This window comes from Dromaius novaehollandiae, chromosome 7, assembly GCF_036370855.1.
Source record: "Dromaius novaehollandiae isolate bDroNov1 chromosome 7, bDroNov1.hap1, whole genome shotgun sequence".
In the NCBI taxonomy this organism is placed as follows: Eukaryota; Metazoa; Chordata; class Aves; order Casuariiformes; family Dromaiidae; genus Dromaius; species Dromaius novaehollandiae.
The window spans coordinates 43,887,118-43,909,336 of record NC_088104.1 but is presented as its reverse complement, the minus strand read 5'-3'; the positions used below and the strand labels follow the sequence as shown (position 1 = coordinate 43,909,336).

At 57.2% G+C, this 22,219-nt stretch overlaps 1 protein-coding gene and 1 long non-coding RNA gene across 2 annotated transcripts; one reads left to right on the top strand and one right to left on the bottom strand.

The window, feature by feature from the left end:
- Positions 1-864: 864 nt before the first annotated feature.
- Positions 865-2,458, top strand: LOC135328900 (uncharacterized). Its single transcript, XR_010390063.1, has 2 exons — positions 865-2,118; positions 2,255-2,458. It is a non-coding gene; the product is annotated as an uncharacterized LOC135328900 (long non-coding RNA).
- A 9,188-nt stretch (positions 2,459-11,646) lies between these two features.
- Positions 11,647-17,820, bottom strand: LOC135328934 (maestro heat-like repeat-containing protein family member 7). The gene is made up of 11 exons (XM_064515513.1): positions 17,686-17,820; positions 16,865-17,052; positions 16,638-16,775; positions 16,341-16,455; positions 15,840-15,977; positions 15,354-15,530; positions 15,004-15,159; positions 14,041-14,142; positions 13,513-13,612; positions 13,085-13,138; positions 11,647-11,780 (listed from the first exon to the last, which is right to left on the bottom strand). Exons 1-11 carry the CDS (start codon positions 17,818-17,820, stop codon positions 11,647-11,649), a joined length of 1,437 nt encoding a protein of 478 aa, XP_064371583.1.
- Positions 17,821-22,219: the final 4,399 nt, after the last annotated feature.

The following is a 22,219-nucleotide window of genomic DNA, read 5'->3' as shown; positions in this document are numbered from 1 at the left end:
CTCTTCTGTATATCCCTTGCTGTTTGGTGTGGTCCCCGGGCTTCCTAAAAATCTGCTCCATCCTCTTGTCCTTGTTAAATTGAAAAGCTTATTCAAGCAAATGCAACTTAGGCTGTTTTGACAGCCTCCTTTGCCTTTTCAAATTCCGGGCTCCTTTAAACCTCTCTGTGATAATACTGTGCATTTAAAGCACCTCAGTGGTCTCCATCAGAAACAGGAAGGTATTTTTACCCACCAACGGTATGCAGTTACCTAATGCTCACAGCACCGTGATGTCCCTAGGAGTGCTGCAAAGAAGATGCTGTTTTATCGCTGTGATCCTGTTTTCCTTACCAACCCTTTAGTTAGTAAAGGGGCAAAGATCTGTGATGTTGGATACCAGAGTTCTCTCGCTGCATTTATGCCCTGTACGGATGATCTTGTTCTCATCTTTGCATGAGATCACAAGCAGGGAGTGGTGTTTCACAAGCTTTCATCCAGCTGCAGCTGAACGGATTCAGGTGTTAGGGGGTTGTGCATCCTGAGAGGAGGTGGCAGTTTAGTTTCCACCTAGGTCTTTGGCTTGAGAACATCTTGGTCTTTCACGGGACAAAATTACAATTGTAAAAGTTGCAAGGCAGGACCCTAAACTATTGAATGGCGTTTATTTTCCTTCCTGCCTTGGAATTCCAGGAACTTTCCTTCAGCTTTGGGGTAGGAAAATGTTTCCTTTGTTATGCAGAGGCAGAGTCCTGGGCTAAAAGCTAATGAGTGTCATTAGAGCAGATAAAGCAGAGATACTAGGCAGCAAATGGCTTCTCTTTAAAGCTAAACCAAACCTGTTAGTTCGGGGTTTCAGCCTGAACTTCGGTTTCATCCTGTTTCTGAGTGGGAGGCAGTAAGGGGGGGTGAGGTGAGGCATGCCAGGAGACATGATGTCAAATCTGGCTTTTGAGCAGATCTACCTGGGCATCCTCACCTGCTTTCCTTGGGCAGAGCTCAAGACACAGAAGTGCCTTATTCTCAAAGGTTTCAGAGGTCATTTGGGTCCCTAAATACCCATGGGGATTTGGACTTAGTTTCTACTCTGCTCTTAAAGAAGGATTTAATAGCACTTTCTTATCCCCTGGATATCACATACACGATGATATCAAGATAGACAAGAGAGACAAAGACCAAAAAAGTCACTGGCGAGATCCAGAAGTTTGATATTTAAGTAAAACTTTCTTCATACTTTTTTTGTTTCCATGCAGGTGGAGTTAGTTTGCAGCTTTTGCTGTTCGTGCAGCTGTTCCAGTTGTGCTTAAACTGGTTTCCAAAAGGGTCCTGGTCAATTTAAAAAGGTTATCTGTAAGCAGCTGGGAGGCTGGATTTCTATCAAAAGTTAGGAAGTTGGACTTGTTACTTTTTGGACCAAGGGCAGGGGGCTTCTCCAGCAACCTGGCCCTTTCCTTGCCACAAGCAGACACAATGTGTCGAGCTCTAAACCTGAACTGGTTTCTTTGTGGAGTACAAGACATTGTGATTCCTAAACAGAGTATGAAAGCTGTTTCCTATGCCTCAGAAACAGGCCATTGTAATGGGGTTTTGATACTGATGGTGTCAGTTAATGTTTTAAAGCTATTGCAGATGCTCCCATGGCTTAAGGACACTTACTCTTGGCTCTCAGCTCATTTTCTTCAGGTGTCTGATAGCAGGTTCCTGGCTGAGCTGTGATGTGACTTCTGGCAGTTGACCTGACAACCTTGGAGCAGTTAAAGACCAACTGCGAGGTGCTCTAAGGGGTCATGACTCAAAGGCCAGGCGACCTGCAAGCTGGGAAAGCTGGCTTCGCCCATCTGTCCTTCAACTACCATGTGCCAGTGACTTTACACCATGCTGCAGTTCTGAAGCTTTCTGAATATCAACTATACTTCTTCATCCTTCCCCCCCTGCACCAAGAAATCACAAACGTCCCCACCTTAGAGTTACTTTGTGACTGATAATTTCTCATTTCTATATAGGGAAAGCCAAAGTAAGCAGCAGAGCTCAAGAAAGAGCTGATGGCTCCTAGCGCCAGTGGCTCAGTCTCTCGTACCTCCAGGGACCATCATGCCTTGTTAGGAAAAAAGAAAAGGAAAAAAGGACTATTGTGTGCAGGTTTGTCATCTTGCCTTTCATTTATAAACAAAAATTCAGTAAATGTTCACTTTTTCCTCCTTGCTTACTGCTCACACCCTTCTAGGGCTGTGATTTTTTTTTTTTTTTTTTTTTTTTTTTTTTTTTTTTTTTGCAGGGAGACTGTCCTGGCTTAGTAGAGAAGAGAGGAGGGGGTCTGGTGCTCACAGGTGACTGAGGAGTCCCCAGCAGAGAGGCACTTCTGCTGTGTGTCATCCTGGTCCCTATCATGGTGCTGTTGGGGTCTGGCCCTTCCTTTGTGTCCTACTGCTGCAGGACGAGGGACTCGCAGTAAAAATGGGTGTTTAAGCTCCCAAAGTAATCACAGCCTGTGCCAGCACTTTGTTCTGTCTCAACCTACATGAAAAAAAATATGTATATATAGCAAACCCACCCAAAACACAGCGCTGCCACTGTGGGTCTCATGAGATCAGTGTAGTTCAGCAGAGAGGGGACAGAAGCAAAATCTCCAGTGTCATTTGAATTTTTTCACCACCTTTGGTATCATTGGGAGATGCTCACAGTGGATTTGCCTTAATAGATGTGGTGCAAGGAGGCAAAACTCCCAGCTCCTTTCTGCACCCGCCTTTGCTGTGGGCCTGGGAGCTGCTCCCTGCCGGGCTTCTTCCACTGCTTGCCCAGTGGCTGCTTTGCAGGGGCCGGTGGTGGGGTGGCAAGGGACGACCGCTCAGGGAGGCGAACAGAGAGGAATTTTATAAGGGGTGAGAAGGAAAAAAACAGTCATCCAGCTCTGGGCGCTAGCCAGGAGCGAGGGGGAAAGTGGAGCAGGACTGCTCCAGCCGCAGAAGCCTCGCTCCCCGTCTGCTTGCAGCTCAGCCCTGATGGCCGGGTGTTGGGGAGCTCTGCTCCGAGGGGCGTTGCAGAAAACATCAACTAAAAAATAGCTGTGGATACCCTGGGACCTGTGGGGAATGGCCAGGCTGGGCTGGGGGCTGTAACGAGAGACCCAGCTGCTTGTTCCTGGTGGCTTGGGTGTCAATGCGGCAGCCAGGACGCCTGGGTCTTGTCTTAAATCCAGCCTTGGCACTTCTAGTTTGTCATCCCTGGCACCGCTTGCCTTGATGTGGCTTGGCCCCCTGCCCCAAGCTATCAAGATGCCTGCAGGTACCGCGCTGGCCTCTCACCGGGCTGCACATCACTTGCCGAGCTTCCCCAGGGAGTGGATGACGCTTTGAGCTCTGCAGCTGGAGGACAAGAGCCATAGTTAAAGCAAGCTGAGGTGTGCTGCAGCACCTGATGGGCTCCAGAGTGCGTGCCCAAAGTTTAAATATTGCAAATTTAAAAATGGGAAACAGGTTGCTCTTCTTCCGCCGGGCTAAATTTTGCTTGATTTTCTTTTTCCTGGGGTTGCTGGATAATTTTTCCCAGGGTTTGCTGGATAACTTCCTGGGAGCCAGGCCACTCCCTCCAGGTTCTTTCCACTGTGTTTTACCATTGCCCCGATCGGCAGACCAGGGTTTTAACTCATTTTGAATTTTCAGGGACAGGAGCCCCGTGTCCAAAACACTTCTGATTTCTCAGTTCTCAGCTCCAGGCATCTCCTGGAGGCAGAAGGTGGCTGACGGTGCTCAGTCAGTCCCAGACTCAGCTCTGCAGCCTTGGTCATGGATGTGGTTATTTGGGGCTTATTGCATCCAGGCCTGCTGTCTCCCTGGTCAGGATTATGCTAAATGGATGTGAGTTTTTGGACTCGGAGCAGTCCGGCTGTATTTGCCAACATCTTGCCATGAACAGGGTGGGCTTTGCATCCCCTTACTGCTCCGACAGTTTTATAGAGTCCTGGCACCACATTGCTCCTGGGTGCAATTACTATTCCCTAATTGTAAAGCAGAAAAATCAGCCCAGAAGTGCCTTATAAATGAGACATCTGCCATCACCAACTTCTCTGAAAATTAACATAAAAATGCCAGATCTCTCATAAGAAAGTGTTTAATACTTTCTGGGACTTGTTGATACCTGCTGCCAGTGTGAAAAGCCTAAATGGGTGGCCCAGTACATTTTTCAGAATTTATCCTGATTGCTGAAAACACCTTGGTTCTTATCTAGCTGGGAATGTTTGCCCTGCTTTTAACTCACCAATTATTTCTAGAGGGTGAAAAGAACGGGGGGAAGGGGAGGGGGAAATTGGCATACGTTGGTCCTCTGTAAAACTAGGGGTTGGAAGGCCACGAAGCACACCATCCTCATGCCCTAACAAGTCACAACTCAGTTTTCCCATTAAAAAAAATTACTTGCTGTTGTTTCTTTTTTTGCCCTCTGTTTTCAGGGTGTCAGAATTGGAACGGGACACCTGTTGGTGTTAAAGAATGATTGCATTTTGGAGAGGAGACCCTTGTCTGAAAAACTTGTGTTTCAACTGTCCAAAGATTTTGCACAGATTTTACAAGCTCAGATACGCTAACATAGATATTCCCGGTAAGAAGCCGGATTGAACCTTTTGCTTTCCTTTGCAACATGTTTGGGGGTACATGCTAACTGCTACTACTGATTGGCAGAAGCTTACAATTCCTTCACATCATCCTGAAACCAAATTCAGCCTGTTAAAGACAAACAACCCACCAAGCAGCATTTTTCTAAAAAAGGACACTTTAGGTATTATTATTTTTAATAAAGCTGCATAAAGTTAGATAGGAAAAAAAAAATCCCTCTTTGGGCTGCTTTGACAACCGCTACCTACTGTCTTTATTCACTGTGTGTTACAATGACTGCTAGCTGATGGGATTTGAGAGGTTTAATCAAATTTAATTAAAACTGGTGCTCCATATTGGTGTTGCAGCAGATTTTTTTTAATGGGAACTCCAGAGTTCCTGCAGGGTCTTACAGCGTCATCCTAGGTAAAAACAGGTCTAAGTCGGGGTAGACGGCATGATTTCTGTATCCCAGTATCCTGTCCCTGAATCCTTAGGGAGTGGGTATAGGAGTAGGGCAGGTATCCCTGGTACTCCCCGCTCCCAATTCTTGCTGCCCACTTGCAGAAATCAATGGGTCTCATTGCTTTTTTAAAATCTGTTTCTGCTCTGGCCGTGTCTGGGACTCTGCGGGGGGAGGTCAGTGTTTCACCGTTTGCTGTACGCAAGCAGTTGCGTGCGCTAATTTGGGAACTGCTGCCTGGTGCTTTCCTGGGATGCTAACCAAGGTAGTAGCTTCATGGGTCATGCTTGGTAGCACCACAAGCTTGGCAGCACCCGGTTTCATGATAGGGTGCTCACGGATTTTGCACATTCTGCTTTGGAAAACTACGGACTTCGCAGGAGCACTAAAATATGTCTGTGACCAGAAGCTTACACAAACCGCAAAGGAAATGCCGTGCCCTTTATTCAAAGCAGTGTCGTCTTGTGTCCAGGTCTGACCATGAGACAACGTGTGGAAGAGGAGGACAAAATCTGTCCCTGTATGTTTACAAAGATGAGAAAATAAGCAGATGAAAAATAAAGGTCAATGAGAACAGTAGCAGAAAAGATAAGGTAACAGTTATTCCTGATAGCGATTTGTACCCCTTCCTTTTGTCCTTATACCTAGGTGGCTGCAACCAAGGTGGAAATGCGCATGATATAGTAGAATGTAATCACTGTGGCTCTGCCCTTGCATTTTATGAGGGAGTTTGTGCAGAAAGAAGCACAAATTTAGGAAACCCCGTCAGTATCCTGCATGACAAAGTCCACCTCGAATTGTCAGTAGAGGTTTATATATCTCATGGAACCAATCTGTTCTAATTTGCTGAGAAAAATCACCTAGAGGTGACTGCAGGTAGGATAGTAATTCAAGCCCAAACTTGAACTTTACTTTTAAGGCTGGGTATTCTAACCATTGTTTCTTTTGTACTCATAAACTGCTCAAAAATTGTGTCTTTTGGCTCAATGCGTCAAAAGAACAAGTTTCTGTATATAAGACCAACCTAGAGATCTGCTCCCCTCATGCAAAATTATGCCCTAAAAAGAGGCGCCGTTTGGACACCAGCTTCCCCCAGCTAGCCCCAGCTTTCTGGTATAGGGACTAAATAAAGCAGTGAAAAGTAATCCCATAGGGAATAATACAGCAATACCGAAATTAAGAGTTGGGCAAGATGCAGTCTTAGAAAGTCTGCATAGAGAACGCCATCACACAGAGAGCGCTGCAGTGATTTCCTGTGACAGTTTTTAGCATGAACGAGCTTATCGTCACATCAGTCTTACTTGAATTGTTACAAAGATGCCGCTGTTAGTAAGTCTTTTGTTTCATGCCCAGAGGGACTTTTCCCAGCAAGGGCCTTCTTGCTTGAAAGACACTTTCTCCTGATGGAGTAACCGGAGTCAATATGAAAGAAGAAATGGAGAAGAAAGTCGAGGGAAAAGTGCCTCTGGACGGGGGAGACGGGGAGAAACGGCTTAGCAGGATGCTGTGCTCCTGCGTTTGTGTGAGGGAGACACTCCCTTCAGACACGACATCTGCACTAGCGGTCAGGGTTATTACCATGTCACCACAGATCGCAGTTTCCTGCTGGATGGATAGCTGGATGGTGCAGCAGGTTTTAGACATGCCGGATTCATCTATCTGTTTTCAGGGTATCAACCTTCCTGGTAACCAAATGCAAATTATTCCAGAACTATAGGATCTATTTCTCGTTCCTTTTTGATTTTGATCGATCTTATTTTTCAGTTTGAATTAGGGGCTCCTGCTCTTAATTCTGGCTGATCAGCCATAGTCATGGGGGGTTTACAGCAGGGCTCACCCTGATTGTGGCCATGGAGAAGAAGGATCTTGAAGCAGAGAAATTACCAGGTGTCAAACCCTCATCGAAAAGGCATAAAATCTGTTTGGAGAGACGCTGGAGCCTCTGGTGCCTGTGCAGAGCTTGGGGCCCTGCTGCGCTGGTGCCTGCATGGGCAAATCCTGCGGGGCCTGGCCACAGGCACCCACAGCCCCAGGTGTGCAAAGGGGAGCCCAGCGGTTCCTCCTATCGGAGCGCGGGAGGGAGGGGAAGCTGCAGCGCACAGAAATGCGGGCAGCCTTGCCTCCTGGCAAGTGGTCAGGAGCTGCCTCACTGCCCTGGCACAGCCACGGACCCCAGCGCCTCCCCAAAATGACCTGCCTGGCAGCAGTCAGAAGGCAGCAGCAGGCTAGATGCTCTCACATCCAGCATCACCCCAACAGCGCTAACACACACGGCTACCGCCACGCACCAACCGCAGCGTCACCCTCCCCACGCAAGGCCCAGGGTCACGGCAGGCGGTTGGGCAGCCCCCGCATGGCCACGACCCCTGCCAGGGGCACCCCAGAGCTCACAAGGGCACCGGAGGCACCGAGGGGCCAGACGTGCCGCCTCCCTCCTGCTCACCCGCCTGGCCCCGAGGCCACCCAGCCAACGCCATCACAGAGCCCCATGCTGCAGGGGCGGCTGCCTCGCAGCACGGCAGCGTCGGGCCACTGCTCCCACCCGGCTGCTCCCGAGCTGCCGCCTCGCCTCGCCTCGCCTCGCCTCGCCTCGCCCACCCGCCGCTCCGGGCTCCGCGCTGCCCCCGCCGGCAGGCGCCTCCTGCCCCGCCCCCGCCGCCCCAGCACCGGCCCCGCGCTGCCCCCGCCCCCGCGCCCGCGCCCGCGCCTGCGCCGCACGCGGCCCGGCGGCCCCGCCCACCACGTGCCCGCGCGCCGCGGCGGCTCCCCCCATTGGCTGCGGCGCTGGACCGCGAGGGGCGGGGCGCGGCCGTTGGGGCGGGCTGCAACCGGCTGGGCCCGGTCCCGGGGGGTCTGGCCGCTGCGGCTCGGGGCCCGCTGCAGCCGCGCTGTTCAAACGCCGCCGTTTGTGCTGGAGTCGGCGGCTGCGCGGCACCGTTTGCCTCCTTCAGCTCCCCAGTGTGGTGGCTTCAGCTTTCCCTCCAGGGCAGGGACAGAAAATGCAGCTGCGCTGGCCTCTGTGCGCTTCCGAAGAGAACTGCTGGCTGTAGCAGGGGGCTGAGCAGCCTCCCTGCAGCCATGCCAGCCCCTGGGCTCTGCTGCTTGGCAGCGCGCCCACTCCAGAAGGCCGAGAAACCAGCCGCACCTCTCGTTGTGCCACAGCGCGAGGAGCAGCCCCAGCCCTGGGGGCTGGGCTCAGCGATGGCACTGCCCGGGCACAGGAGCGACAGCCTTCTCCCAGGGCAGCTCGTCTCCAGCAGAGCACCCAAGTCAGCGACTGCCCAGAGGTGCAGCAGCTGCTGCCTCCAGCCCTCAGCTGCCATCCTCCCACTGCCCCACTGCTGGCTCCAGCCCCAGGCTTGAAGCCTTCACACGCCTTTTCTCTCCCTCTTCTCTCGCTTTCTTCTTTCTTTTTCTTTGGTGGGCCGGGGAAGAAGACATACAAGCCCTGGGAAGAGAAATCCGTTTCTCCCCTCCACAGCCCCAGGCCCTGCACCTACGGAGCTGATGTAGTTGGACACTGGCAGCCCTCCTCTTCCTCCAGTTCTCTTTGGGGGAGTTTGGGGAACAAGTGCCCTTGCTGGGGCAGTGCCTGGTTCAAGAGGTATGGTGGGCGCTGCCTCACAAGTGCAGCCATAGAGGCCTGGCCGTGACTGCCACCTCGGTGTCTGGGGCAGGAGAGATGTCAAGGGGATCGCATGGCCTGCTGGTGGCATCATGAGCTCCCCAGGGCCATGGGGGCTGGGGCTGTGCATACAGTTTGTGCCAGCCCTGCAGCGTCAGCCCCGACACCTGGTTTCCCTCTCCTTTTGCCTGAGGATCTGTACACTGGAGATGGCTGTGGCACGTGCCAACTCTGGGCAAAGCCTGCAAAGTCTGAGAGACAGGAATTGGGAGGGAGAAAACATTCCTGCAGGTGGGCTGGGAAAGGTCATTAGCACCTGGAGGAGAGACTTCATTGTTAAAGAATAGCGCACTGAAACTGTCTAGAGGTAGCCGCTTAGCGCAACTTGTATGGAACTTGCTTGGCATGGGTGGCTGAATTTGCTGGGGCCTTGGGCCGCACTTAGATAAAATAATGAACTTTTCCTTAGTCCAGTAAGAAAAGGGCCTCGGAGCTGGTTCAAGCTGGGAGGGTGGGGAGGTTGCAGGCAGTCCGCGTTCCTGCGTCTCACACTGGGAAAGGGAGGGTGTCTGCAGGAATGCGTCTCGCACTCTGAGGGGGAGGGTGTCAAGGCTTTGGAGTGGGACCGGTGCAGGGCGTTGGGACCTTGGGGGACGGGGCCTTGGCTCGCTGCTGGGGCAGTGTTGATTGTTGTGGTTTGGAATCGCCTCCTCCTCAGGACCTTAAGGCACAACAGTAAGACCCAACAAAAACAGAGGTACAACCGTCATCAGAGACCGCAAAAAAACAAAAATAAGGAGAAAGACAGCTTGCCTCAGAATGACGATGAGAGCCAATGAGGAGCAGGAGACCCCAGACCAAAAAATTACTATTGGTCTAACTACCACGTGAGGGGTGGGAAATGTAAGTTGAAAAAACTATAATTGCCCAGGATTTGAGGCACCCACCTCGAGCTGTAATTACTGCACGTGCGTCATTAAAATTTAATTATTTAATTTGTTTTGATTTGGCTGTGAAATTTTCTGCGGGAACCTAGGGTCGGGCCCTGTTATGGTGGCCGACAAGCCTAATTTCCATAACATTCATCCAGTTTGCTGGCAGAGCACTTCATAGCTATTGCAGCTGCACCTGCCCAGGCAGGCTGTCCCCAGGGCACCTGAGGGTGTTTGGCCCATGTGCTGGCAATGACAGGGTGGGGTCTTCCCCACTTCTTCCCCACCAGCCCAGCTGATAGGCTGCTGCCCTCGCTCACCCTTGCAGATGTCCTCCAGCTTCTCCTCGCCCTAGTGCTTCATGTGCTGCCTGATGAGCCCTAGGCACACACACAGCCCCTCACAGATCTTGCTCCCCAGCCCACCCCAAGCAGCCCAGCTCCCCCCAGGCCCTGCCCACCTTACCAGGCGCCCTCCAAAGTGCCATGTTACCCAGCATCCCCTGCCCAGCCACACACTGCTGGTACAGGTTCAGCAAGCTGCCTCCTCCTCACCGTGCCTGCTGTGTCGCACAACAGGATGAGGCCTCTGAGCACCGGCCCTCACATCACCCAGCAGTCACTCCGCAGATACCTCACAAGATACCCACTGCCCATCCTGCCCTCATCGCTGGGCCAGTGCCCCCTCCACCAGGCCTGCTGGCGGTCCCCTCTCCCCTCATCTCCAGCGACTCCGCCAGTTCCCATTTGCAGAGCAAAAGCTCCTCCCGTAACAAGGCATTGGAGCTGGCTGCTGCGCAGAGGGTGCAGACGCAGGCCAGAAACCACAGCTTCTCGGCCCCTTCCTCATACCAGCAGCAGAGGGACAAAGAGAGCGCGTGAGAGGGCCAGGGCCAGGGCCAGCAGGACCAGAGCACTGCAGGGCCTGCAGCGACAGTGGGGCGCCTGCACGGGAGCAGCCCTCCACAGCCAGCAGCCCTCCGGGGGCTTCTGAGCGTGGCGCAGCCCGAGGGACCCCGAGGGACCCACCGGCAGAGGCGGGCACAGCCCCGAGGGAAATGGCGACACTCACCTCCCCTCGGCATATGAAGAAGGCGCCCACATACTGCAGGGCTTCCGCCTCCTCTCTGGAGAGCAGGCAGAGCTACAGGGCTGGCAGCGAGAGGAGAGGAGCCAGCCGAGCCCTCTGCCCCACCGCACGCCTGCGGCCACGCACACAGGCAGCCCTGGGCTGGGCACCTGCACCGGGACACGGACACCGCGGCTCCCTGGGCTCGCCAGGCCACTTGGTGGCAACGTTTGCGGCTGTAGCAGATTAACTTGGCTGCCTGTTTGGGGGCTTTGTAGAGAGGAGAGGCAGGCCAGGAGAGCAGCTGCTTCTGGCAGCTCTTTGCAAATGACATCCTTCCCCTGGCCACAGATGGCTTTTGCATTGGGCCGGGAGATGGGGGAAGAGAGCAGCGTCCAGGGACGAGGGCTGCGGCACCCCAGCTTTGTCGTAGCTTTCAGTTTCTTGCCGGAAGGGGGATCCCAGCAGACTATGCTGTGCTTTGCAATGAGGGGAGCTACTGGGCATCTTGGTGCACGGGAGGCCAACGTCACCGTAACTCTTTAGGGCCCCCTCTCGTTGCCTCGTGTTGTGGCTGTGAGTCTGTACAGCTGCTTGCGCTGAAACTTCAGCTCGCTTCGAAGGCATAATGCTAAACCTCCTGCAGCAATAACTGGCTTGTTGCCAGTAAATAGTCACCAGGGCTAGATAAGGCGTTTGCTTTTGGACCACGTTTCTGGCGTTTTTGCTTCTGAGTGCGGCATTCAAGCAGTTACGTGCTGTGGCTGGACAAATATCAAGGGCTGCAGGCTGCCGTGAATCAGCCTTGTGACACAAACTGCGCTTTGCCCCAGTCAGTTTGGCCAGGTTTGGTTTTGGCCCTGTGAGAAACTGCCGGCTGCCCCAGACACTGTCAGGTGTGACCCCGAGTCTGATCTGGTGCTGTCAGGTCTCACAGTCTCCACGCCGACGTTTCCCTGCGGGCTTTACTCTTCCCAGAGCAGCTCTTACTGCTCAGCCACCTGCGCCCCCCGAGTGGCAGTGCTCACAGGGGGGCAGCCGCTTGCTGATGGCGGACACCAGCCACTCTGGCTGCTGCTGCTTCTGGCCCCCCAAGTGGTGCTCAGGGGCTCCCGGGGGCTGCGGCCCTGCTCGGAGTTCAGGGCCCAGGGCCACGGGCTGGGGAGAGCAGGCAGCGGGGACCTTCTGCAGCCAAAGAGCCAAGAGCCCGCAGCGTGACTTTGCAGGCAGGAAGGCACGTGGCTCCCCCTGCTCTCCCAGCGCAGCCGCCTCGCAAAGCACATGGACGGCAGTGCTCGCAGTGGCCCCTGCCATCTCTGGATGGCTGGAGCCTCTAATACGTGTGCTGAGCTCTGGGCCCTGCTGCGCTGGTGCCTGCATGGGCAAATCCTGCGGGGCCTACCAGAGCATCCCAGCAGCCTGCTAACTCCTGGGCTCAGCCACACCAGGGGAAGCCAGCGCCAGCGAGGGGCCAGCTCCGGGCCCTTCCTCATGCAGAAGAGGTCATGGCTTTGCAGGGCAGAACCCTGTCAAGACTGCTGCCATTCCTGACCCTGCTGTCAGGGGAAACGGGGTGCTTCTCTGACTGCTGGGAAGGGGGGTATGTTGTGGCTGCCCTAGACTGCTGGAGAGCGTGTGTGCCCTCCCCCTCCCAGGGTGACCCCGATTCCTTCAGGACCGGAGTTTTCTACCCATTCCTTTGCCCAAAGAAAAGACACTGAGCCGTGGTGAAGAGACAGGGCTGCTTCTTTGGGGAAAGCCCAGCAGAGGGGGGACTGGCAGCACAAGCCTGGGACGGGCTGGGCCTGAGGGCCGGAGCTGTCCTGCGGGCAGGGAGAGAGGCCAGGAACCCCCCGACTTCCCCGCACACTCAGGTGGCCGCTGCGGGCAGAGCAGCCTGGCATCAGGAGGCAGCCGAGCTCCAGCAGCAGACACAGTCACCGCGCAGAGGACAGTGCCACCGCTCCCACGCTCTCCTCAGGCGGTAGCACAGGCCTTCTGTGGTGCCTGGGGAGGGAGTCATCTTCCCTGGAGCTCTCAGGAGCAGGATGGTTTGCGTCGCCAGGCAACAGACGGACGGGCTGCTGTCCTCCTGCAAACCTTGCAGGGCTGAGAGAGAAAGGAGCAGAGCAGAGATCAAGGCGCCCTGTCTGCACAGATGCCAGGCATCCCCTGCTGACGCAGCCAGTCCCACCCAGCTCTTTCCACAGCCAGGAGGCAGCAGGAGCAAGAAAGGGACGAGGTGGGAGTTGCTGGCCAGGACCGTCCCAAAGGCTCCTGAAATCTTCTCTCTACTCTACCCACAGCGGCCCTGCTCTGCACGGGGAGCAGAGCCCTCCTCGCCTGGGGCAGGAGTGGCAGCTCCCTGCCCAGCATCTGTCTGCCTCCCACCAGCCCTGCCTGACACCCTGCTGCCCTCGCTCACCCGTGCAGATGTCCTCCAGCTTCTCCTTGCTCCGGCCCCTCAGGTGCTGCCCGACAAGCCCTAGGCACACACACACAGCCGCTCACAAATCCGGCTCCCCAGCCCACCCCCAGCAGCACAGCTGCCTCCAGGCCCTGCCAGCCTGGCCACGCTCCCTCCTCCCTTTTGCAGCGCTGACGCCAGGGCGCTCCGCACTGCGTGCCACCCAAGGGTCTTGCTGTGAGGGCACAGCAGGAGGCTCCCAGCAGCCCCTCATGTGTGGGCAGAGATGGCAGAGGGTGACACCAGCCCCTGGGCACCCAGGCCCTGCATCGGGCGCTGGGGGCTCCAGCAGACACAGCTGCAAGGCTGGTCCTTGCTGCCAGCGCAGCAGCCGGGGGGGCTGAGGCCGAGGTGTCCGGGGACAGAGAGGGACACCAGCGGTTGGGGCTCACCAGTGAACCTCACGGCTGCCTCTCGCAAGGACTCCTGCGGGCTCTCCAAGTATGTCAGGCTCTGGTGCAGGTACTCTTCTGCTCTTCTGGCCCTCACCAGCTGGGGAGAGCACAAGGGCACGGGCTTGGCACACCCCTCCCTCACCCAGCCAGGCAGTCCCTGCACCCAGGACCGGCCTTGCCCTGCCAGGACGCTCATGGCTCCCACACACGAGCTGGGCAGTGCCGAGCTTCGGAGGGAGCAGAAGGCAGGCTGCTCCCCAGGCATGCTGAGGTGCCCTCCTGCTGCCAAGGCCCAGCTGGGCCAGGGGCTGCTTTAGCATCCCAGGGGGCAGCGAGGGCAGAGGAGCCTGGAGAAGAGCTCGCCAGGGCAGCGTGCTTGGAGAAGGGCAGCGTGAGTGCTGCTCCAGCCTGGCGGCTTTGGGTGCCAGCCAGGGCCAGGGGCACAGCTGCCTGCCCCACACACTGGGCATGGAGGGGGACAGGCCTTGCGCAGGCTGGCTCTGGGGGCTTTGGGGCCATCCTTACCAGGCACTCGCCGATCCTCCACGTCTGCGCTGTCTCAACCAGCTGCCTGAGCTGCTTCCACTTGAGGAAGTTGGCAGCGCGAAGGAGGGCTTCCCGAGAGGCCTGCACAGCAGCAGAGACGGGGAGATGCCACCGCAGCCCAGGGGACAAGACCCTGCGTCCCCCTGCTCTTGGCAAGTCTCGGGGCCTTGCCTGGCCCACCATGGGAAGAGGCAGCAGCTGGGCACCGACTCTGCCACGGGGTTCAATACCCTGGGCAGAGACATGGGGCACCCACCACCTCAGGCACCTCGTCCTGCTGCGGCAGCACAACAGAGAGCCCCAAGAGCTGCTGAGCTGTAGCCAAGGCCAGGAGGAGGCTGAAGGGCTGCAGTTGCAGAGACGCCCAGGCAGGACTCGGCCACAACTACCTGCCACAGGCATTGCCCCTGCGGGTGCTCGGCTGCCCGGCCTGCGCCCTTGCCCAGACTTGTGCCCCCGCCCCAGAGCTGGGTAGCCGGGATGCAGGGCCCGGCCCCTGCCTTCACCGCACCTCCCTCCCTGGGGCTCTCCCCTCCCCAGGCTCGCAGGCTGGGGAACAAGTTGGCTCCCCAAACTCCTTGCAGGTGCTGCCTCCCTCTGCGCAGGCCAAGGGCACTGGGGACACACGCTGAACGTGGGGAGCAGGGTGTCTCCTCCTGCAGTGCTCTTGCCTTAGGCAGCTGGGGCATGCCCCAGGCCAGACATCTCCAGGCCCCTGCTGGGGCAGGGCACGGCGGCAACAGGAATTGGGGGGCAAAGCCTGGCCTCGCACACCTGCAGGGCTAGCTGCGAAGCCCCTAGGCGCTCCAGGGCTTAGACATTTGTGGCCACGGACTGCGGCGGAGCCCTGTGGGACCGGGGAAAGCAGGTCTGGGAAAGGCCCCTGCCCAGCTTCTCATTCCCTGCTTCGAGCCTTCTAGGGCCCTGGTTAGAAAGCCATACCTGGCGCACGCTGCAGCTCTCGTCCTCCATGTGGAAGAGCAGTGGCAGCAGGCTGCTGCGCACTTGCTTCTGCAGCTGCTGGTCTTTGGTGCCCAGCATAATTGCCAGCACATCTCTGAAGAGCCGCGTGGAGAGCACTCGCACCTGGACAGCGTCCTGTTGGGAAGGAAGAGGGGGCACCTCAGTGCTGGCTGCTCCAAGCCCACGGTCTCCCTCGCGCCCAGCCCTCCTGCCGGCGCTGCAGGGGCCGAGCACAACACGGAGCAGCCGAGGGCAGAGAGGGCACTGGCGCAACGCAGCCCCCCAGCCCAGGACACTGGCAGGGGCCCTGGCTCTCCCCCCAGCCTTACGGCATCAAAGAGCAGCAGGAGCTCCGCGGACAGCTGCGGAGCAATGCTGGCCACCGTCTCCTCGCCCATGACGTGCACCACGTGTCGCAGCACCACCAGGGCCTTAGTGCTGATGTCGCTGTCCGCATCCCGCAGTTGCTCCATGATGAGTGGCAGCAGGAAGCGCATTTCTCTTACCTGTGTGAAACACCACTGCGTTTGCTGAAGAAGTAGTGGACTGCCCAGGCAAAAATGCCCGGTTTGTTAGACACCCGCTTCTCCTCTGGCTTCCCAGAAGCTGGCATGGCGGTTACTGCAGCAACCTGCTGCCAGGCAGGGCTTAGCGGCACAGCCATGGCAGTGTGGGGGACTGGGGGCGTAGGGAGGGAGGAGAGGGCAGCACCGGCTCCTCTCCACCTGACCACTCGCCCCCTTCTGTGTGTTCCCCAGCACCCTCACCCAGCCCCACGCTGCCCGCACAGCTTCACCCGCCTGTCCCCTGCTCACCGTCTGCGGCCTGTCGCATAGCAGGATGAGGCCTCTGAGCACCAGTCCACGAATCACCTGGCTGCCACGCTCCAGATACCTCGCAAGGAGCAGCAGGATATGAGCATTGTCTTCGCAAAGGTCCGGGCAATCCACAAGCTGAAACACATGTTGCAGGGAGACAGTGCCAGAGCCGGCAGGATTCCCTGCATCGTGCCATGCCGGCTCCCACCAGCAGCTCAGGGCGAGGGCACCAGGCCCACACAAAGCCTGGCCCCAAGGCAGCAGTGAGTGCGGAGGGCCCCCGGGGCTGCTCCTCCGCTCCTCTCCACCATCCACACAGCAGGCACCAAATCCACGTGGGCACAAGAGTTACCCCAGCGCGGATGGGCCAAGCCAAGGCTACAAGTCGCAGCGCACCCACTGCCCCAGCTCCACTCACTGCCGCCCACCCCCCAGCACGGGCACGGGAGAGCAGAGGGGTGAGAGGCACCCCAGAGGCAGCCCTGCCATCAGGCTCACCTCCACGAGGAAAGCCAGGATGGAGATCTCCTGGGAGGGCTCCTCCAGGCGGAGCAGCACTGCCAGCTGGCGCAGGAGGTAAACTCGCAGGCTTCTTGGGGTCTCCCTCATTTCCCTGGCAGAGGGAAGAAGGCACTGGTGGCCTGAGCAGCCCAGGCAAACCTCGGCCATGCCTTGGTCACAAGCGCTGAGGCTGCAGCCCCTTTCTTGGGGAGCTGGGCACCCCCACGGGCTCTGTGGGGCACCGCATCTGCAGGGGAGAAATGCTGGGGCAGAGCGGGCACAAGGGGCTCTCACCTGGCCAGCAAAGCCACTCCGCTGTGGTGGGTCTCAGCGCGGAGGAGCATGTCCCAGCCACCCTTCCTCGCCATGAGCAGCACCTGGCGCTCGTAGCCGGCACGGCAGAGCAGCGCTTTCATGGCCCGCACTGCGGCCCTGTGTGTGGAGCAAACACCAGGTCACACTGGCACCCCCGGCCCCGCCTATAGGTCCACAGCAGAGACAACGGGGCTGGCATGGAGCACCTGACGGGGCTGGTGAGAGCAGACTCTTCCCCTTGGCATTCCCTCCAGCACATCTCAGCCTCCTCCGGCGTCAGTGCTGCGGTGACAGAAATCTGGAACAGCAGCGCCAGGAAGAGCTGGGGGAAAAATGCCTCCACCTGCGGTGGGCAGGGGGGCCGCTGGAGGATCTTATGCAGCGCCATGGTTGCCTGCAGAAAACACCCAGAGACAGCTCTCGCTGCGGAGGTGCCCTTGTTGCACGGCCCAGTCTTGGCAGCGATGCTTGGGCGCTGCCCTGGGCCACGGGGCAGTGAAGCAGTGACTGGCCTGGCTGTGCGGCCAGGGCAAAGCCATGGGAGCTCTTGGGGCTCAGCTCCTCTTTCTGCCCTGGGCACAACAACCCTTTCTGCGCTGGTGGGAGGTCTCCCTGGGGGGGTGGGGGGGTGGCCCTCCATGCACAGGCCTGCCTGGGCTGTGCCTTGGTCCTGCCGGGCCCCTAAGTATGCCCCAGCCCCTAATCCTGCCTCTAACCCACGTTGCCAGCCCACCAAGCACAATGCAGAGACAGAGGAGGGCGGAGGGCCCCCCACACAGGGCTCCCGCCTTGTGCACAGGGGGCTCCAGCGGTGAGCAGCAGCCCAGCGTGCTGGTGCGGCGGGGGTCAGGCACTGGCCAGGGCCCCGCCAGCCGTAGCCCTCCCTCACGCGCTGTGCCTGTGCGCCCTGGGGAGGTCAGGGCTTGGCGGCGGATGGGGAAGGGCAGAGGGGGCCCTTTCTGTGGCCTCTCGCCCACAGAGGCCAGTGCAGCCCTAGGGGAGAGCGAGGCTTCCTCCACAAACGCACGGTCAGGGGAGAGATGTCCATGTGGTCCCCATCCAAAGTCGACGCCTTGTGCACTGGCCAGTCCAACAGCACGTCAAACAGCTTTCCCAGCACCTTCTCCGCAGTCATGGGCTTCGACAGCAGCACCTTCCACATGGCCGCGGCAGCGCTGCAGGCCCAGAGCGCCCTGTCAGCGGGTGCCGCAGCCGCAGCGCCGTGGCCTGGGCAGCCCCACAGGGCCTGGGCTGGCCGCCAGCCCTGCCGCTGCCTGCTGCCCGCTGCCCGCTGCCCCATGCCGGCAGCACCCAGCCGGCCCTGCCCCAGCAGGCACCACACCGCCAAGCTCAAGTCCCTTGTGGGGCAGGGAGGGAGCCAGGCGACCGGGCTCAGGGGCCCAAGGCAGCCAGGCTTGCTCAGCTCTGGCTGCTGCAGCCCTGCCTGAGGCAGCGGGGCTGGCACACGGGGACACCAGGAGGGCCCAGCCCCTCAGCAGAGTGCTGAAAATCTCCCTGTCCCCCGCGGCCCACACGGGACGAGCTCTAAGGCCTGCGGGGCCCCAAGCACTAGAGGCAGCAGGGCCCGTACCTGTCGCAGGATGGGGAACAGCGCAGCAGGCTCACAACCACCTGCTCAGGGTACGCGCAGGCCAGCTTGAGAAGAGCCCTGTCCAGGCTGTGCCACGCAGACTCCTCCGTGACGGACAGCACGCTTCTCCACAGGCACCTCACCATCTCTGGCACCTGGAGGGCACACGGCTCCGAGTGGGGCTGCTGCCAGCCTGCAGCCAGTCGCCCAGCTCCCACCCAGAAGGGCCGCCCTTGCCACCGCTCTGCGCTGCCCCCGGAGGGTGTCGGGTGCCTGGCAGACATGGACTCGGGGAGGCGGCGGGGGGGAACAACCCCCGGAGGCCTCGAGCCCCGGCTGTGCCACCCACAGGCTACTTACGTGCTCCGAAAGGGAGGCGTCGTCTGTCACGAGCGCATCCAGCTCGTGAGCAGCCGCCTGCGCATCCTGGGTGCTGCAGGCTCCGATGCCCCTGATGGCTGCGAGGATGGCACTTGTCCTCACAGCGGGCTCGAGGTGTCCCCCAGACATCTACGGGAGAAAGGAGGGCAGCCCAGATAGATGCGGAGCACCCAGCGGTGCCCCCTCACTCAGCCGTTGGCAGCGCCTGGGGCGTGCGCACCTCGTGGGGCTGCAGCTCGCAGCTGCTCTCCGTAGGGACCCCACGGTCCTCCGCCTTCTCCTCCCAGGCCACCCTGGGGCGGCTGGGGGGTCTCTCCGCCATCCTAGGCGACGTGGCAAAGGCCCCGCGGGGCTGCCCGGGGGTGACAAGGAAAGACCTGGGTGCACTCAGGGGGCTCCTTCGCCAGCCCCACGCACTCCCGTCCTCTCCCGTCACCGTCCTCCCGGACACTGCGGGGGCCGAGGCCGCGTGGGTGCCTGGCAACGCCGCGGGGTGTCACAGGAGCCCAGTCACAAAGGGCCCCACTGTCACCCTAGTGATGCTTGTCACCGGCCCAGGGAGGGGCAGGGTGGGTCCCCTCCAGGGGCGCAGGGCCGGCTTGCCCCCCCGACATGGAACACCTCGGTTTGCCCTCGGGGTGCCCGGGGCCCCCATGGGGGTCTGTTGCCCTCAGCGCCACTGCAATCCTTGCCTGGTCTCCCCCAACCGCTGCTCCCTGTCCCTGCCCTCCTCCTCCACCCCAATGAGCACAGGTTTTCAGACGAGGGTCTCCTCTCCAAAATGCAATCATTCTTTAACACCAACAAATGTCCCGTTCCAATTCTGACACCCTGAAAACAGAGGGCTACCAAGCATGACCCATGAAGCTACTACCTTGGTTAGCATCCCAGGAAAGCACCAGGCAGCAGTTCCCAAATTAGCGCACGCAACTGCTTGCGTACAGCAAACGGTGAAACACTGACCTCCCCCCGCAGAGTCCCAGACACGGCCAGAGCAGAAACAGATTTAAAAAAAGCAATGAGACCCATTGATTTCTGCAAGTGGGCAGCAAGAATTGGGAGCGGGGAGTACCAGGGATACCTGCCCCACTCCTATACCCACTCCCTAAGGATTCAGGGACAGGATACTGGGATACAGAAATCATGCCGTCTACCCCGACTTAGACCTGTTTTTACCTAGGATGACGCTGTAAGACCCTGCAGGAACTCTGGAGTTCCCATTAAAAAAAAATCTGCTGCAACACCAATATGGAGCACCAGTTTTAATTAAATTTGATTAAACCTCTCAAATCCCATCAGCTAGCAGTCATTGTAACACACAGTGAATAAAGACAGTAGGTAGCGGTTGTCAAAGCAGCCCAAAGAGGGATTTTTTTTTTCCTATCTAACTTTATGCAGCTTTATTAAAAATAATAATACCTAAAGTGTCCTTTTTTAGAAAAATGCTGCTTGGTGGGTTGTTTGTCTTTAACAGGCTGAATTTGGTTTCAGGATGATGTGAAGGAATTGTAAGCTTCTGCCAATCAGTAGTAGCAGTTAGCATGTACCCCCAAACATGTTGCAAAGGAAAGCAAAAGGTTCAATCCGGCTTCTTACCGGGAATATCTATGTTAGCGTATCTGAGCTTGTAAAATCTGTGCAAAATCTTTGGACAGTTGAAACACAAGTTTTTCAGACAAGGGTCTCCTCTCCAAAATGCAATCATTCTTTAACACCAACAGGTGTCCCGTTCCAATTCTGACACCCTGAAAACAGAGGGCAAAAAAAGAAACAACAGCAAGTAATTTTTTTTAATGGGAAAACTGAGTTGTGACTTGTTAGGGCATGAGGATGGTGTGCTTCGTGGCCTTCCAACCCCTAGTTTTACAGAGGACCAACGTATGCCAATTTCCTCCTCCCCTTCCCCCCGTTCTTTTCACCCTCTAGAAATAATTGGTGAGTTAAAAGCAGGGCAAACATTCCCAGCTAGATAAGAACCAAGGTGTTTTCAGCAATCAGGATAAATTCTGAAAAATGTACTGGGCCACCCATTTAGGCTTTTCACACTGGCAGCAGGTATCAACAAGTCCCAGAAAGTATTAAACACTTTCTTATGAGAGATCTGGCATTTTTATGTTAATTTTCAGAGAAGTTGGTGATGGCAGATGTCTCATTTATAAGGCACTTCTGGGCTGATTTTTCTGCTTTACAATTAGGGAATAGTAATTGCACCCAGGAGCAATGTGGTGCCAGGACTCTATAAAACCGTCGGAGCAGTAAGGGGATGCAAAGCCCACCCTGTTCATGGCAAGATGTTGGCAAATACAGCCGGACTGCTCCGAGTCCAAAAACTCACATCCATTTAGCATAATCCTGACCAGGGAGACAGCAGGCCTGGATGCAATAAGCCCCAAATAACCACATCCATGACCAGGGCTGCAGAGCTGAGTCTGGGACTGACTGAGCACCGTCAGCCACCTTCTGCCTCCAGGAGATGCCTGGAGCTGAGAACTGAGAAATCAGAAGTGTTTTGGACACGGGGCTCCTGTCCCTGAAAATTCAAAATGAGTTAAAACCCTGGTCTGCCGATCGGGGCAATGGTAAAACACAGTGGAAAGAACCTGGAGGGAGTGGCCTGGCTCCTGGGAAGTTATCCAGCAAACCCTGGGGAAAGAAATCAAGCAAAATTTAGCCCGGCGGAAGAAGAGCAACCTGTTTCCCATTTTTAAATTTGCAATATTTAAACTTTGGGCACGCACTCTGGAGCCCATCAGGTGCTGCAGCACACCTCAGCTTGCTTTAACTATGGCTCTTGTCCTCCAGCTGCAGAGCTCAAAGCGTCATCCACTCCCTGGGGAAGCTCGGCAAGTGATGTGCAGCCCGGTGAGAGGCCAGCGCGGTACCTGCAGGCATCTTGATAGCTTGGGGCAGGGGGCCAAGCCACATCAAGGCAAGCGGTGCCAGGGATGACAAACTAGAAGTGCCAAGGCTGGATTTAGGACAAGACCCAGGCGTCCTGGCTGCCGCATTGACACCCAAGCCACCAGGAACAAGCAGCTGGGTCTCTCGTTACAGCCCCCAGCCCAGCCTGGCCATTCCCCACAGGTCCCAGGGTATCCACAGCTATTTTTTAGTTGATGTTTTCTGCAACGCCCCTCGGAGCAGAGCTCCCCAACACCCGGCCATCAGGGCTGAGCTGCAAGCAGACGGGGAGCGAGGCTTCTGCGGCTGGAGCAGTCCTGCTCCACTTTCCCCCTCGCTCCTGGCTAGCGCCCAGAGCTGGATGACTGTTTTTTTCCTTCTCACCCCTTATAAAATTCCTCTCTGTTCGCCTCCCTGAGCGGTCGTCCCTTGCCACCCCACCACCGGCCCCTGCAAAGCAGCCACTGGGCAAGCAGTGGAAGAAGCCCGGCAGGGAGCAGCTCCCAGGCCCACAGCAAAGGCGGGTGCAGAAAGGAGCTGGGAGTTTTGCCTCCTTGCACCACATCTATTAAGGCAAATCCACTGTGAGCATCTCCCAATGATACCAAAGGTGGTGAAAAAATTCAAATGACACTGGAGATTTTGCTTCTATCCCCTCTCTGCTGAACTACACTGATCTCATGAGACC

Excerpts from the sequence above, each read along its gene's own strand:
- LOC135328934 (XM_064515513.1), bottom strand. The coding sequence starts at position 17,820 with ATGTGGAAGGTGCTGCTGTCGAAGCCCATGACTGCGGAGAAGGTGCTG. Across the intron at positions 16,776-16,864 it reads GCTCTCACCAGCCCCGTCAG|GGCCGCAGTGCGGGCCATGA; the intron begins GTGCTCCATGCC and ends CTCCACACACAG. Across the intron at positions 15,978-16,340 it reads TCCTGGCTTTCCTCGTGGAG|CTTGTGGATTGCCCGGACCT; the intron begins GTGAGCCTGATG and ends CATGTGTTTCAG.